This window comes from Lolium rigidum, chromosome 1, assembly GCF_022539505.1.
Source record: "Lolium rigidum isolate FL_2022 chromosome 1, APGP_CSIRO_Lrig_0.1, whole genome shotgun sequence".
Classification (NCBI taxonomy): Eukaryota; Viridiplantae; Streptophyta; class Magnoliopsida; order Poales; family Poaceae; genus Lolium; species Lolium rigidum.
The window spans coordinates 303770278-303784279 of NC_061508.1; the positions used below are offsets into that span (position 1 = coordinate 303770278).

At 46.0% G+C, this 14002-nt stretch overlaps 3 protein-coding genes across 3 annotated transcripts; 2 read left to right on the plus strand and 1 right to left on the minus strand.

Moving 5' to 3' along the window:
• Positions 1 to 367: 367 nt before the first annotated feature.
• Positions 368 to 4829, plus strand: LOC124684041 (PHAF1 protein At3g51130-like). Its single transcript, XM_047218447.1, has 14 exons — positions 368 to 607; positions 807 to 889; positions 979 to 1053; positions 1413 to 1480; positions 1643 to 1748; positions 1850 to 1910; positions 1993 to 2162; positions 2506 to 2568; positions 2650 to 2697; positions 3450 to 3563; positions 3679 to 3778; positions 3852 to 3925; positions 4391 to 4495; positions 4607 to 4829. Exons 1-14 carry the CDS (start codon positions 442 to 444, stop codon positions 4652 to 4654), a joined length of 1281 nt encoding a protein of 426 aa, XP_047074403.1. The 5' UTR covers positions 368 to 441; the 3' UTR covers positions 4655 to 4829.
• A 483-nt stretch (positions 4830 to 5312) lies between these two features.
• LOC124684042 lies at positions 5313 to 8119 on the plus strand. The gene is made up of 5 exons (XM_047218448.1): positions 5313 to 5547; positions 6471 to 6640; positions 7036 to 7102; positions 7760 to 7874; positions 7966 to 8119. Exons 1-5 carry the CDS (start codon positions 5313 to 5315, stop codon positions 8084 to 8086), a joined length of 708 nt encoding a protein of 235 aa, XP_047074404.1. The 3' UTR covers positions 8087 to 8119.
• A 1696-nt stretch (positions 8120 to 9815) lies between these two features.
• LOC124697033 (alpha-amylase type A isozyme-like) lies at positions 9816 to 13780 on the minus strand. Its single transcript, XM_047229680.1, has 4 exons — positions 13610 to 13780; positions 13366 to 13498; positions 10345 to 11159; positions 9816 to 10259 (listed from the first exon to the last, which is right to left on the minus strand). Exons 1-4 carry the CDS (start codon positions 13697 to 13699, stop codon positions 9981 to 9983), a joined length of 1317 nt encoding a protein of 438 aa, XP_047085636.1. The 5' UTR covers positions 13700 to 13780; the 3' UTR covers positions 9816 to 9980.
• Positions 13781 to 14002: the final 222 nt, after the last annotated feature.

The window sequence follows — 14002 nt, forward strand, 5'->3', positions numbered from 1 at the left end:
AGTGCACAAACATATCCACTTCTGTTTCACCTCATATGGCATCCATCAGACGGAAAGTAGAAACGGAGAAATTTCGGTGTGAGCAACCAATCAAGCCTTGAACGATCATTCTCGGAAGACAAATTTTTTTGGTGAAAGATTCTGAACTTTTGATGACCATGAGGCAACGATGTGGAAAATCCCTACGAGGAAGCAAAACTTAAGCACAAGCAACCCCGACCTTGCCAAGTGTTACTTTAGCCGGCGCCAACCTCACAGACAGCCGGGCCCCACGTCTTCGGCGCTCTCACTGACAGCCCGGCCTCGCGTGCCGTTGGCATCTCGTTAAGCTAAACTAGTACTCGGGGAGTAGTAGAAGGAATTGGAGCAGACGCAAGCCCACACGAACCCCAATCGGATCAAACCCCGCACGAGAGGAATAAACCGGCGGTCCACCCCGCGATGCAGGCGCAGAGATCACCGGCGATGGCGGGGGGAGGGCCCGGGTCGGCGGCCGGGTCGCCGTCCCCGGCGACGGTGCCCGTGAGGCGGCGCTGCGAGGGCACGGCCATGGGCGCCGTCACCCTCGACCTCCGCCCCGGCGTCGGCGTCGGCCCCTTCACCCTCGGTGAGTCCCCCACCCCCCCCAACCCTACCTAACCCTTCGCCGCCTCGGGTGGGATACGAATTCGGGACCCGGCGGTTGCTTGTATTCCGCTTCGTACGCTAGAAGGGGGGAGAAAAACCTGTGCTTCAAGCAACCGCTTAGCTAAAAGTTTTGATTTTTATGGTCGCCTCTGACGCGAGGGCTTCGGTGATCGGTGCAGGGATGCCGATTTCGGATGCGTTTGCCCAGATAGAGCATCAACCCAACATTTATGATGTTGTCCACGTTAAGTACTTCGATGAGGTTCGTGTTTGACAGCCTTTGTTTGATGTCACCAGAGCCAGCAAATTATGCTTAGCTGATGATTTGTGTTGTCTGTTCGGTGATTTCAGGAGCCACTGAAGCTGGACTTCGTCATAAGCTTTCCGGACCACGGGTTTCATTTACGATTCGATCCTTGGTCGCAGGTATGCTTGTGCTAGTTCAGTCATACATCCGTGGGTTCTCCTTTATACCGTGTTAATCCTTGGCATCGCCTTCTACATAATCATGTATTAAAGAGTATTTGTTTGCCGATGTCGAATAATGTAGTGAAATGTTCGTACTTTATGTATCGAAATTAGGGTGGTTTATTTTCTAAAAGTTGAATGTACAATGCAAATCCTTTTAATTTGTAAGTGTCATAGTAATTTCAATTCTGCAGAAGTTGCTTCAAGAATGTGGTTTGAAAACAAGTACATGCTTTACATATGAGATTAGTCAAATGTATTTACTGCCCTTCAGAAGTTCAGTAGATTTTGAAGTTTTCTTCTCATTTCTCTTGCAGAGGCTCCGGCTCATAGAGATTTTTGATGTTAAGAGACTGCAATTGAGATACGCGACGTCTTTGATTGGGTGAGGTGCTTGAGGCATTCGTGTTTTGCTGTTATATGTTCAAGCACCCTTGGGTTGAGTAGAACTTATATGTGGCATGGCCACTCAATTTTTCCTTAACCATTCATCAAAAGGTTATGTGCTGTGTTACTCATAGTTTCCTTCTCTCTTTTCTTCTTTCAGCGGTCCATCAACGTTGGCCACTTTTGTGTCTGTTTATGCACTATTTGGTCCGACTTTTCCAGGCATATTTGATAAAGACAGGGGCATTTATACCCTCTTCTATCCAGTACGTCATGATAAATAGCCCTGGCTTTGATTTATTTTTTAAAAGTTTTGTTCTTTGTTCTTGCTCTGTTTAGTTTTTGTCTAACTTACAAGCTTTTGCAGGGTTTATCATTTGCATTCCCTATTCCAGGCCAATATACAAATTTCTTCAACAATGGGGAAGGTATACTGACAAATAGTCACATTCATGTCCGTGTCCGTATCATTCTTAGCATTTCAGCTCAGCTGCCTTATTGCAATTGCAGTGGCAGATTTGCCCCTGGAATTTTCCGATGGAACAACCCCTGTTACTTGCCGGGTGTCTATATATGATAGCTCAACAGATAGCAAGGTTGGGGTTGGGTCGTTGATGGATAAGGCAGTGGTGCCTGCATTACCATCTGGCAGTCTATATATGGAGGAAGTGCATGCAAAGGTACATTGCCTATTCATTGGTGATATTTCCAGCCTATTAACATTGTGGAAAATGCAGAGATTTTCCTGTTTCATGATTCAGTAATTCATACATTTGGTTTTACAACTGCCAATCCTTGCCACACCCAAACAAGCACGTTCTCTATTGTAGTTTCTAATAGCGTATAAACCTATAAGACAGAAGTAAATGGAGAGTTGCATGCTGAACAGCTGCCGGTTTGTGTCATGCAAAAATTATACGGTCTTTTGCGTGTATGAGAAAATATATATGTATATTCATATAAGCTCTCTTGAATATCTTTATTACTGGAGCAAACCATTTTACAGCTGTATCTTGTTCTCAGCTTGGTGAAGAGCTTTGGTTCACTATTGGGGGTCAACATATTCCTTTTGGAGCATCACCACAGGTGTAAATCATTGTACCATCTGTTCTCTCTTTTCTGAATTATTCTTTAAGGGTTTCTTATATGACGTTGTATCTTTGGTAGGATATCTGGACTGAGTTGGGTCGTCCGTGCGGTATCCACCAGAAGCAGGTCTGTTTGTTACAATGATGTTTTTTACTGGATGACTGGAATGTGAATTTTCAGAGGTTTATGACATATTAACCTTTCAATTGCTACAAATGAGATGTGCTAAATTACTTGGTATGCATATTTTCTAGTGGATTCATTGGAAGCATGCATTTGGGTCTCCATATTTTATCCTATAAGGAACAAAAAGAAAGCTAACATCGTCGACATACTAGAGTAGACAGAGTTATCCTGTTAGGTCGAAGATCGGTGTACAAGAAATTATTCTATGCACTCAGGCGATTCAATATATGGTCCAAAAGATCCGAGGACATCTAAATATTACCATACTAGGTATTAGATTCTGGGATTGTTGGTACTTTGTAGAAAACAATGTGGAAAATTGATCAAATGAAGTGAAAAAGTGTGCTTGGAACATGTCAAATGTCATGGTTGGACAAGATTTCAGGCGCTTGAATATTGGTCTGGGAGGTTTGAATTGTACTTGCAAAAGAATGCTCTTCTCACACAGTTTTAAGACAAATCAGTCAAAAAGTTGGGTTCACCTCGTTTTCTGATTATTTTAGTTGTAATAGTAGTATTTTATATACGAACCAGTTTTTACCTCTTGATACGTGGCAACTCTTCTGTGATATATGCTCTTCTTTTTTTGTTTATCGAAAGAACAATATAATGTAAAACTAAACTCCTAAGCAGTAAGAAGTCTATACCACATTCTCGTCTGTAAAGCTTACCATATTGTGTTCTTATGCTAGGTTGACCAAATGGTAATACACTCTGCATCGGACCTCCGGCCCCGGACTACTCTTTGTGGAGACTACTTTTACAATTACTTCTCGCGTGGTATAGATATCTTATTTGATGGACAGGTATGGATTGCTTTTATAGTATATAAGTGTGCCTCACACTTCAGCGTTCATGCAACATTTCTTTTGCGAGGTTCAACCAGAATGCTGGTCTGAGATTTTTTTTGTTCTGGTGCAGACACACAGGATAAAGAAGTTTGTTTTACATACAAACTTCCCCGGCCATTCAGATTTCAATTCGTACATGAAATGCAACTTTGTTATCTACGATCCTGAAGGTTTGAACTGCTCGCTGTAGAGTTTATCTGCTGGTGATGAGATTGTTATTAATAAACTGTTTGTTTGTTTCAGGTGAAGGGGCACAGCAGCCTGGTAATGTTTCAAAGAATTGCATAACACCTCGTACGAAATGGGAACAAGTCAAGGTATGATTTTTACCATGAGTTTACGCTGCCAAGATTGCCATGTAGATTTGTAACTATCAACTTTACTTCAAGTTGCCATTTCATTAGTCGAACCTTCTGTGCTTCCTCTATGCAAACTTGTTTTTCCCTATAGTTTGGTTTATGAGATATCTCCCTCTTTTCAAATGGTGAATGACTGCCAGGTTGAATGCCAAACTTATTTAACTTGCATGCAAATAAATGATTTACTGATGCTTCATTGAACAGCACACAAATAAAAATAAATCCAGATCATGGCTAATGCTTCCTTGCTAAAAGTGTCATCTTTCTTTTACTTGAGTGCTACAGTTATTTTTATCTTAGCTGCAGTTGTGTAACAATTGTGTAAGTGGTAATGTTGTTTCTCGGTAATGGTAACATATTATTGCTTTTGATTTCCACACTTCTTTTCTAACTGACGCATGTGTGTTGATACTACTGTATCAGGAGATCCTTGGTGATTGCGGTCGAGCAGCAATCCAGACACAAGGCTCCATGAATAATCCATTTGGATCAACTTTGGTGTACGGATACCAAAATATCGCTTTTGAGGTGGTTATCTCTTATTTGGCCCCACATTCTTTCTTTTCCTGTACAAACTGTATCGCCAGTTTGTTATTGCTCAGATGTAACATTGCGATTCTTGTTTCTACTGGTCAACAGGTGATGAAAAATGGATACATCGCAACCGTCACTCTGTTCCAGTCATGAGTACCGGCGTTGCACCTGATGTACCCGGCATGATAAATCCGCCGAGAAGCATGCCCGTTCTTTACGTGTAAATTAATCTTGTATATTCTACTCATTTGTACAGGAACTATGTTCCTTGGTCTCTCTGTAAATATTGGTCGTCACTAACATTTATCACTAAACTATGTGTTGGTGATGTTGTGTTGCCCAAGCTGAATACAGCCTTCTACATGACTTCTTTCTTTTCCTGCCAAGTGAATAGTTCGATACTCTTCCCATTCTCATGGACAGTAGTTCTATGGAAAAAATAAGTTGCTTGCATTCTGAATCAGCAAACTATCACTTTGGTAACACAGCCAACTCTCTAAAATAGCTAAATATGTATTTGGATACAGATTCAGAACTACAGATGTATTATTATTCAGAATTACATCTGCAGCTCAATTTACAAATAATCCTACAAAAAAAATCTGTTGTCAACACGAAAAAGCCCTGATGAAAGTTCATGAAACTGAATGCAAATGTTTCTGGCAAGTGCACAAAACGAAATGGAAAACCAAACACCTCCGACTGAATAAAAACCAGAGGCGGCACCTCGAAGGCGAAGCCCCCCCTCCCTCTCCAAGAACCCACGGCCCAGATCAACTAACAACCACGCCGACGCTGACCGTTTGCGGATATGGAGCGCGCCGGCGGCGGCAGCGGAGCCGGCGCGACGGGGGTCCCGGCGGCAGGGGAGGGCGCGGCGGCGGCGGCGCCGGCGCCGCCGACCGCGGTGGCTGGAGCAGAGGTGGTGAAGGGGGCAGGGTTGGTGAAGGGGCGGTCGTGCAAGGGCTGCCTCTTCTACTCGTCGGTGCTCCGGTCCAAAGGGCGCGGCCCCGTCTGCTTCGGCGTCACCCGCTCCATCCCCCAAGGTCAGGGAATCGCGCTAACGCCACCTACCCTTCTCCATCTCGATTGCTCGATGCTTGTTTTAGGGTCTCAGGTGGGCTAGGGTTCTCCTGTTCATGGTTCAGCCACGAATCTAGGCTCTGGCTCCATGAGCTTTTGCTGGATTCTCTGATTGGCGCCGGATTTCGGTTTCTGGGGCGATGCACACGCGCACTAACCATGTGGAGGCATAGAGATATAGGGCTCCTGTGTTGCCATCAGATAGGGGATGCCCGTTCCCCACACCCCGTGAAGAAATTAATCAACTTGGTGGCAACTCCTGTCTTCCGCAGAATTTGACAAAATTGCACTTTATTTAGATCACAGGTTCATCTGAAAACTATAAACTGTATTATGTATTGTTAGTGATTCTAGCAATCAATCTCTTTCCAAAACGGGTTTCCCCATTTCCCGGTACTCGCATAACGAAAACAGACAAAGTTTGCAACCAAACAAAGGGAAAACTAGAATCATTGCCGAAGTGCCCAACCCAGCTAATAATCCAAAAAGGTACTACATCCCAGATTAGCGCATAACATCAGTGCCACATAAGATTTCTAGCAATGAATCTAGTAGGTTACTGATCATAGAATGTTTTTAGCATGTTCTATAACTGTGCGCATATTGTTCCCGTGAAGCTTTCTGCCAAACTCCTCTCCAGTACATGGTTTGTTTGTTCACTTCCCAGGGCAGTACAAGAAAGTGTTTATATCACTTCGTATCGGATTTGGGGTTTCTGTGTGAATTGTGATAGTCTCTGCATAAGTGCTGCTTCATATCACGAAATGTTATCTCTGTACCATGTACACTAGATTTGATGCCTCTCTGTATCAATACCAACAGTTGACTCAATTTGACGACTTGTCCTCAATCTGATTTTTGTAATTTATAACTGCTTGGCTACCAGTTCCTGAACGCATGGTCGGAGAAATTGAGCTGGGAGCTATCCAAGAAGGTCGCCACCTTTCCAACTTCAAATATGCATGCGCTGGATATTCCATATACCTAGATGACAAGGATAATCCTCCCGGAAAAGGAGAGAAGCATGCAGAGCTGCCTATTTGCGTTGGTGTTGAGGTATTTTTTCTTAAGCATGTTATTGCACTGAAATTATGTGTAACTTATCAGTTCACAAGCAAACAATATGGATTGCTAGTGCATGCTGTATGGATTTTCCTAGACTCCTGGTAGCAGGCATATCCTAAAATATGATTGACAGCTGATTTGTGATGAAAAAATAGTTCAGCATCCAAGCCTAGTTCTGTAGTATTATGTAAAAAATGGTTGGTGTGTTCATGAAAATTTGCATACTGTATTTCGCTACAATTGTGAGTTGATCACACTTCTTTTCTTTTCTCAATCACAGTACTCCTTATCTTTTCCTTAGAATTTATTTAATATTAGTATTGAAACTGCTTCGATGAGCATCGTATGTTAGTTTATGTAAAATGATAAGTTATGTGTCCCTGCAGCTATTGGCAGACAGAGCCCCAACTAAACAAGCACCAGCCCAAGCTCCAGCTCACCTTAGAAAAGAAGGTAAAGAAAACATTTATTTTATTTGCCTGACACGTCTGTAGCCATGTATTATAATAATTCTATGATAGCAACCCCAAAGGTATGGCTTATACCACTGCCAGAGGTTCTCAGCATGTTAAGCTTGCCTTCGGTGGCTCTGTACTGTAGGTCCAGTGTAATAAACTAAATTTCTCTTAAGAATGAATCAGCTGCCTTGCCTGTAGAATGTAATGAGTTATTGGCCCTACAATGCATATGCTTGAAACCCACTATGAGGCCTCGTCGGAAGTTAGTTGGAACTGAGAACTAAGCTTAATGAAGAAATGAATGGTTATGCTGGTGTTGCATCCTTGGTTATTGCATGATTCAAATCCATGAAATGTGGTTCTGAAAGTCTATGTTGCTTTAGTAGACAGAAAATGCTCACTGTAATAGAGCATCAGAAATTGTAGCTTAACTAACTTCTTGTGATGATTGGAGGAACTGGATCCTAACATCCATTGTGAATTCTTAGTTGAAGCAATCCTATCACTTGGAAAAGTATACCTCTCCAATGTGCATGAAACTGAACTTATTTACACGTTGGTCAATAAGACTTTCTCTTCATGAAAGAAAGCATGTATCCAGACTTCAGCGTGATTATTTCTTGAAATTTTACTTATCTGGATAATTCTGCAGCTACTCAAGCAAATGCATTGAAACCTGGGCATACTCAAGCACATGCAAACAAACCTGGGAATACTCAAGCACGTGGAAACAAACCTGGGCAGACAGGAGATGATTTCCTAACCAAGTGTGTTTCTGTTATTGTTCAAACTCTGCTTCAATCCATAAGTTTTCATCAAAATTTAACAAATGGCGATTGTTTTTAACTGAACCTGCAGATTCCAGAGAAATGCTGGACTCGTGGCCAATGGTGTGGTTAGGAACATGAATAAAGTTGGGACGTATGTCAAAGATACGGTGGATGATATCCTGTACCCATACCGCAAGCGTCCCAAGTAAAACCTATCTCTTTTTCTCCTGGAGGTGAAGTGGCTAAATGTGGGGGCATGTAATCCATTTACTTCCGGAAATACTGGCGTAGGGGTAGCCTCGCCTGGTTTCTGAGGCTCCAGATGGTGATTCTACTGTTTGTCAGCGGCAACGGGCAGTTCCATGGAGGCGCGGTTTGCCCCCTTGGACATGTTGCACTTTTCCACTGGCTGTGTAACGGTTATCATGTTCCTTTGGTGGAGCCCCTGCCTGCTCCTCCACTTGCAATGCAATCTTCATGTTCCTGGGTTTCTCCAGCAATGTATAGGATGCAATGTAACAAAGCAATAAAATAGTGCGTGTTTGCCTATTTGAGGTAATGCTTTGCAACATAATAAATTGACGATTGGTCGCTGTCGTGGCTTCTATTGCTGGATTTGTTTGGATTAATGGCAGTATCTGGGTATATACCGAGGATGGCTCAACTTTTCTTATTCCTCAGAGAAACCATTGGGTTATTGTTTCTTACCGCCTGGCATCCTGCCATGTTTAATACTGGAACCTTGATATCATTATGATATGTTCATGAATCGAATATACCTCTCATCTTTCAAAGCCTTAGCATGTGCAGTAGCCAAGCGCTAATAATTGGTAGCTGTTAGCTTCCATTGCTCTTGTTTGGATTAGTGGAAGTATCTGGTGAGGACGGCTTAACTTTTGACTCATCTTGTTCTCTTAGGAGTCAAGAAAAATCATTTAAATCATATAGTCCATCCTAGTATGTTCATCATATACTCAGCATGCGTAGTAAAATAATGACAAACGATCTGAAATTACTTTCTTTGTCAAAACTTCTGCACCCAAGTGAATAGTTATTGAACTCTTCCTTCCTTTTATTTTTCTGAACACTTTTATGCAGCATCCAACAAAAGATAACTCAATGTCTGGTACAAAGTAGTAACATTTTGTTGAGCCAAGTAGAAAGTAAATTTGATTGTGTACAGTTCATAGAACCATAAAAACGGCATAATTGCCTCGCTTTTTTATTTACTACCGTATACATAGTTAAATCATCTTTTTGCGGGTAAAAGATGATATATTAAATGATAGGGTTTACAACAAAGTCTTGGTCATAAACTTGGGACAAGCCCACAGGTCTTGAGCAAATCTAGATATCAGATTGTCCCTTTGTCCTTGCTAGATTTGCAAGACAATGACTCACCCTATTTTGAGACCGATCCACTTTTACAATAGAAATAGTTCTAGTACCATTACATAAATCTCTAATAACAGAAATTACATGAGCTAATGACGACCGGTCCAGGTTCTTATCTTTAATGGCCTCCAGAACCACAGGTTTATCGCTCCATTGCATGGCCAGCGACAATCCTTCCTCACATGCCCGAGTCTCAGCCTCAAGAGGGTCGGCGTAGTTCAACAACTGCCGACAAGCGGAGAAGACAATGTTACCGTGCTCATCTCTGAGCACCATACCTGCTCCTGCAAATCCATCCTCATTTTGACTGAGCCATCACAATTCAATTTAACCCATCCAGCGGGCGGTTTTTTCCATCTCTTATCAGGTGGTACTTTAGGGCATGATATGCATTGCTCCTGAATCGTGTTTTCTAGCATAGGTTTTTCTCCCCTTATAATCTCCTCTGTAGATGAGTCCTTCAGGTTCCGTAGGATTTTAACATAACCTATGAGGAATCTCTTAGAGCTGTCGATCATAGGCAGAGGTTTAGAATGTGTCACCTCATTGCGGGCATACCAGGCTCTCCAGACTATCAAAAGTATGTGATCAATCATCTGTATACATAGTTAAATCATTAATCATAGCTACTCCTATATGCGTGTGTATAGCAGAAAATAAATCCTGTACTTCAAACCATTCTCGATCCGAAGGCGGATCAGCCGAGGCTTAGCTCTGCTGCAGGGTTGCCGTGGCGCAGGCCTTCTCCCAGACGGCGTAGTCATTGCCGTGTGCGGAGTTCACGAACCCGGCGGGGATCACGGACCCAACGTCGTACCTGGAGCCGATCTTCATCACCACCTTGCCGTCGATCTCGGCGACATAGGCGTCGCCGTCGTGCATGAGGATCTTGAGCTCGCTCGTTGCCGTGATGCCGTTGCGCTTCCTCACCGCCACCAGCGCCGCGATCTCCTCCTTGAACCCCCAGTCGAAGAAATGGTCGTAGAACTGCACGACAGAACCAACTGTTATAATGTCACTGAAGAAATGGTACCTGCCTGAATGATCAGAGACAGTGAGGCTGCTTGCTTACGATGCATGGCTTGCCGGGGTGTGTGAGGATGTAGGCGTAGCCCTGCATGACCTTGTCGGAGGGGAAGGGCCACATGGCCTGGGTGGAGCCGGTGTCGTGGTTGTCGACGAAGGTGACGGCCTTGGCCGGCCACCACCCCATCACTCCTGGAGCCTTTCCCTGAGGATCGATCAGCCGCCACAGCTCCCCCTCCACGGCGGCGTTCAGGATCCCCTTGGTCGTAAAATCGAACACCATGCCCGCCGACGCGGCCCCGCCCACGCCGTCCACCCAGTTCACCAAGTTCTGCCGGTGCGCGTCCTGGTCGTAGTTCGGCTTCCCGTCTCCGCACGTCGGCATGGTGTCCCACACCTCGGCCACGGCCAGGTCCGGCGACGTGCCGTCGATGTACACCTTGGCAATCGACGGGGAGTAGCCCCCGGCGAAGTCGAGCCGCCACGCGTCGAAGCCCAGGTCGGTCTTGAGCCAGAGGAGCCACTCCTTGAGCTCGCGCTGCACGCGGTCGTTGAGGTGGTCGATGTCGGGCGCGGCCGCGAAGTCGGCGCCGGTGTCGAGGTTTCCGGTGCCGTCGGAGTAAACGGTGTCGTCGCGGCAGATCATGTGCGGGCCCCAGTCGAGGCGGCCGTCGGATGTGCCGCCCTCGAAGATGCAGTACGTGCCGCGGTTGTCCGTATAGTCGGCGGATCGGTGGTTGATGACGATATCGGCGATCGCGTGCACACCCTTACAATGGAGCGCGGCAATCAGGGACTTGAGCTCCGCCGAGTTGCCGTACTTGGACGCGTCGATGTCGTACAGACGACCAGGCATGTAACCTGCAGTAAACCAAGCAGATCACTTATTTAGTAGTGTATGCATGTAGTGTTATATTTTTTTTAATAATAGGCCAAAAATTAAATTAATAACGTCTCACGATAAGGTACAAAGTGCTGAACTCAACTTACGAGCCAACAACGGGCACGGCTATTACAACGAGTACGTAGACTCGGTACAGAAACTGACATCAATAGTGTCGGGTCGGAGCTCACCCAACGAGCGAGCCAACGAACACGCACGTTGTCGACAATCCACCCATCGCAGGTGACACCACCAGAGATCGACCACCACCAGGAACCGAAACGGTGCTTACATAGCAACATGCAACACCAAGGACGCTCAACGAAGGAGTAGAGCATGCACCAAACTTTGCCGAAGATCGTCAAACAAAGAGACAACGCCATCCGAAGAAGCCTCGCACCTCCGCCACCCAACCGAGCCGCACACCGTGAGCTCCAAGGCGGTGTCTTCAAGAAGAGAGCGACGCAAGAGCGCCGCCACCACCCAATCCGAGGATCTTGGGCTTTCGCCCGGAGCACCTAGGATAGCCAAGAAGAGACGCAACGATGGCTTCAAGAAGGGGACAACGTCCATGGATGTCGATGTAGCGTCTCGGGAAGACCCGAGCAAGAGTTTCTCCTCGGAAAGACATCTCCACCTCCCACATAGGGCATGGAGCACCGACAAAACGGCGACCACACCGCTGCCACGGAGAATCGCTCGGCGAGGCCACGTCTCCCGTAATACCATTGCCACTGGCCAGCACCCGAACCTCTGGCTCACCCGCCAACCAGCAAGGTTCCAACCAACCGAGGCCACCACCCCGGAAACCAAACTCCTCGGGCCGCTGTACCGCAACAAGCACCGATGCCACAACCAACGCAAGGCTCCTGCACCCGACTAGACGACCTCCGACTTCACCGGTGTCTATCCCGCGTAGATCACTGGGTGACAGAGGTCCTCCAAAATCAAGGGCGACCGCAGCCACACGGCTGGTGCTGACACCAGATCTGGATGTCGGGCGAAGAGGGGACTCACGCTGCAAGATCGACGGGCTGCCGGAGGTGTCAGATCTAGCGGAGGAGGTGCGGAAGGCTCGAGAAAGGGGGCCGCGGCCAGGCGAAGGGCACGCCGAAGCCCACGCCCCTCCCGGAATTCTCCCTGCCTGAGCGCACAGCTGACCAGAGCGCCGCCATCCGCTGCGCTCGCTTCCAATAGCCGAGCCACCACCATGGACGCGAGAGGAGCCTACGGCCGCGGGGACCTGACCTCCGCTAGCAACGAAGAGGGGGCCATCAATCTCCCGAGCTAGGCCCGATAGTGACCACCGGCAGCGGCGAGGAGGGGGGGGGGGGGGGGGGCAGAAGGCCGGGGTCAACCTAGGGTTAGGAATCGCCTAAGAAGTCGCCCAAGTGTAGTGACCCGGGAGGCTTTTTTTGGTCGTGGGGCTAAGTCTATGTAGTGTTATACTTCTATTGTACTCCCTCCGTTCTTTTTTAATTGACTCGGATTTAGTACAAGATTGTACTAAATTCGAGTCAATTAAAAAGGAACGGAGGGAGTAGATTTCATTTTTTTATCACTCGTATAATTTCATCGTAAAATGGAGAAAAATACTGCTAGTAGCTAAAAAACATTGTATTCAATGAATTATTTCAAGTGTGAATATTATTCAATCTATTGAGAACTAACTTTATTCTTAATTAGGTGATGTCATCAAATCTCATTTACTACTCATGTTGCAGGTGATGACTAGCATCACTCACAAAAGAAATCTAACAGCCCAAATAACTTTATTAGTTGCATCTCCACTTGTACTACCTCCGGACGTTTTTAATCGACGCGATCCGTACCATGTTTCTGAATGATGCTAGCCTAAAATGATACGTACCCGCGTCCATTTAATCCGAACGGAGGGAGTAACTTGCTATTCTACTTGTAACTGAAAAAAAACTCGGTTACAATCTAACTTATAACTCATATGCCTAAATCACGCAATCAAACGATCAAACGATGTAAGAACTTGATTGAACACGAACTTAATTGTGTTTATAGTTAGGTAAACGACTAGGGCAAATCATACTGCACGTCGCAATCGAAGTTAGCATATTCTCCACTCCGCTTATTCCTTCCCCATTTTTTGTGTTTGCTTCTGATGTTCAGACACGAATTAATTTGGGGGAAGAGGGAGGAACAGGAGGAAACCTTCATTGGAGACTGAGTGCGACGGCGGCGGCAGCCAGACGTGCGTTATTCCGGCGGCGGCGATGTCATCGACCTTCCCCATCATCATGTTGTACCACCCGCCGCTCTGCTTCCACGACTCCCAGTTGAACCCCTGCAGCAAGACGCCATCAACAGATCCCCATTCTCATGGTTAATTAAGCTCTTGAGCTCAGATTCTCTTCGCCACGGAACCAAAACTCACAGATCAAGTCGAAATGCGTACCTGAAACAGAACCTGGTGATCACCGGATGCCAACCCGGCAAAAAGCAGTAGCAGCAGGGAGAAGCAGCACAGGTTGCCGTTCTTCCCCATCGCGCTATTATCGATCTCCCAGTCCTAGTACAGGACACTCTTCTCCTTCCCCGGGCGAATGATTACTCGCTGATGGTTACAACTTACAAGTGTACTACGTGCTTCGTACTTCTAGCCACTGGATGCCATGGCAGTATTTAACACGAGCTAAGAGCATCTCCACCGGGCGTCCCGATTTTTTGGGGCCGATGTGGTTTTTTGGCTTACACCGATGCGTCCCAAAAGACGCCGGCTAATTTTTAAGTCTAATAGAAGCGCCGGCAACCCCGTGCCCGGTCCTTCGTAGAGGGCGGCGCAGAAACC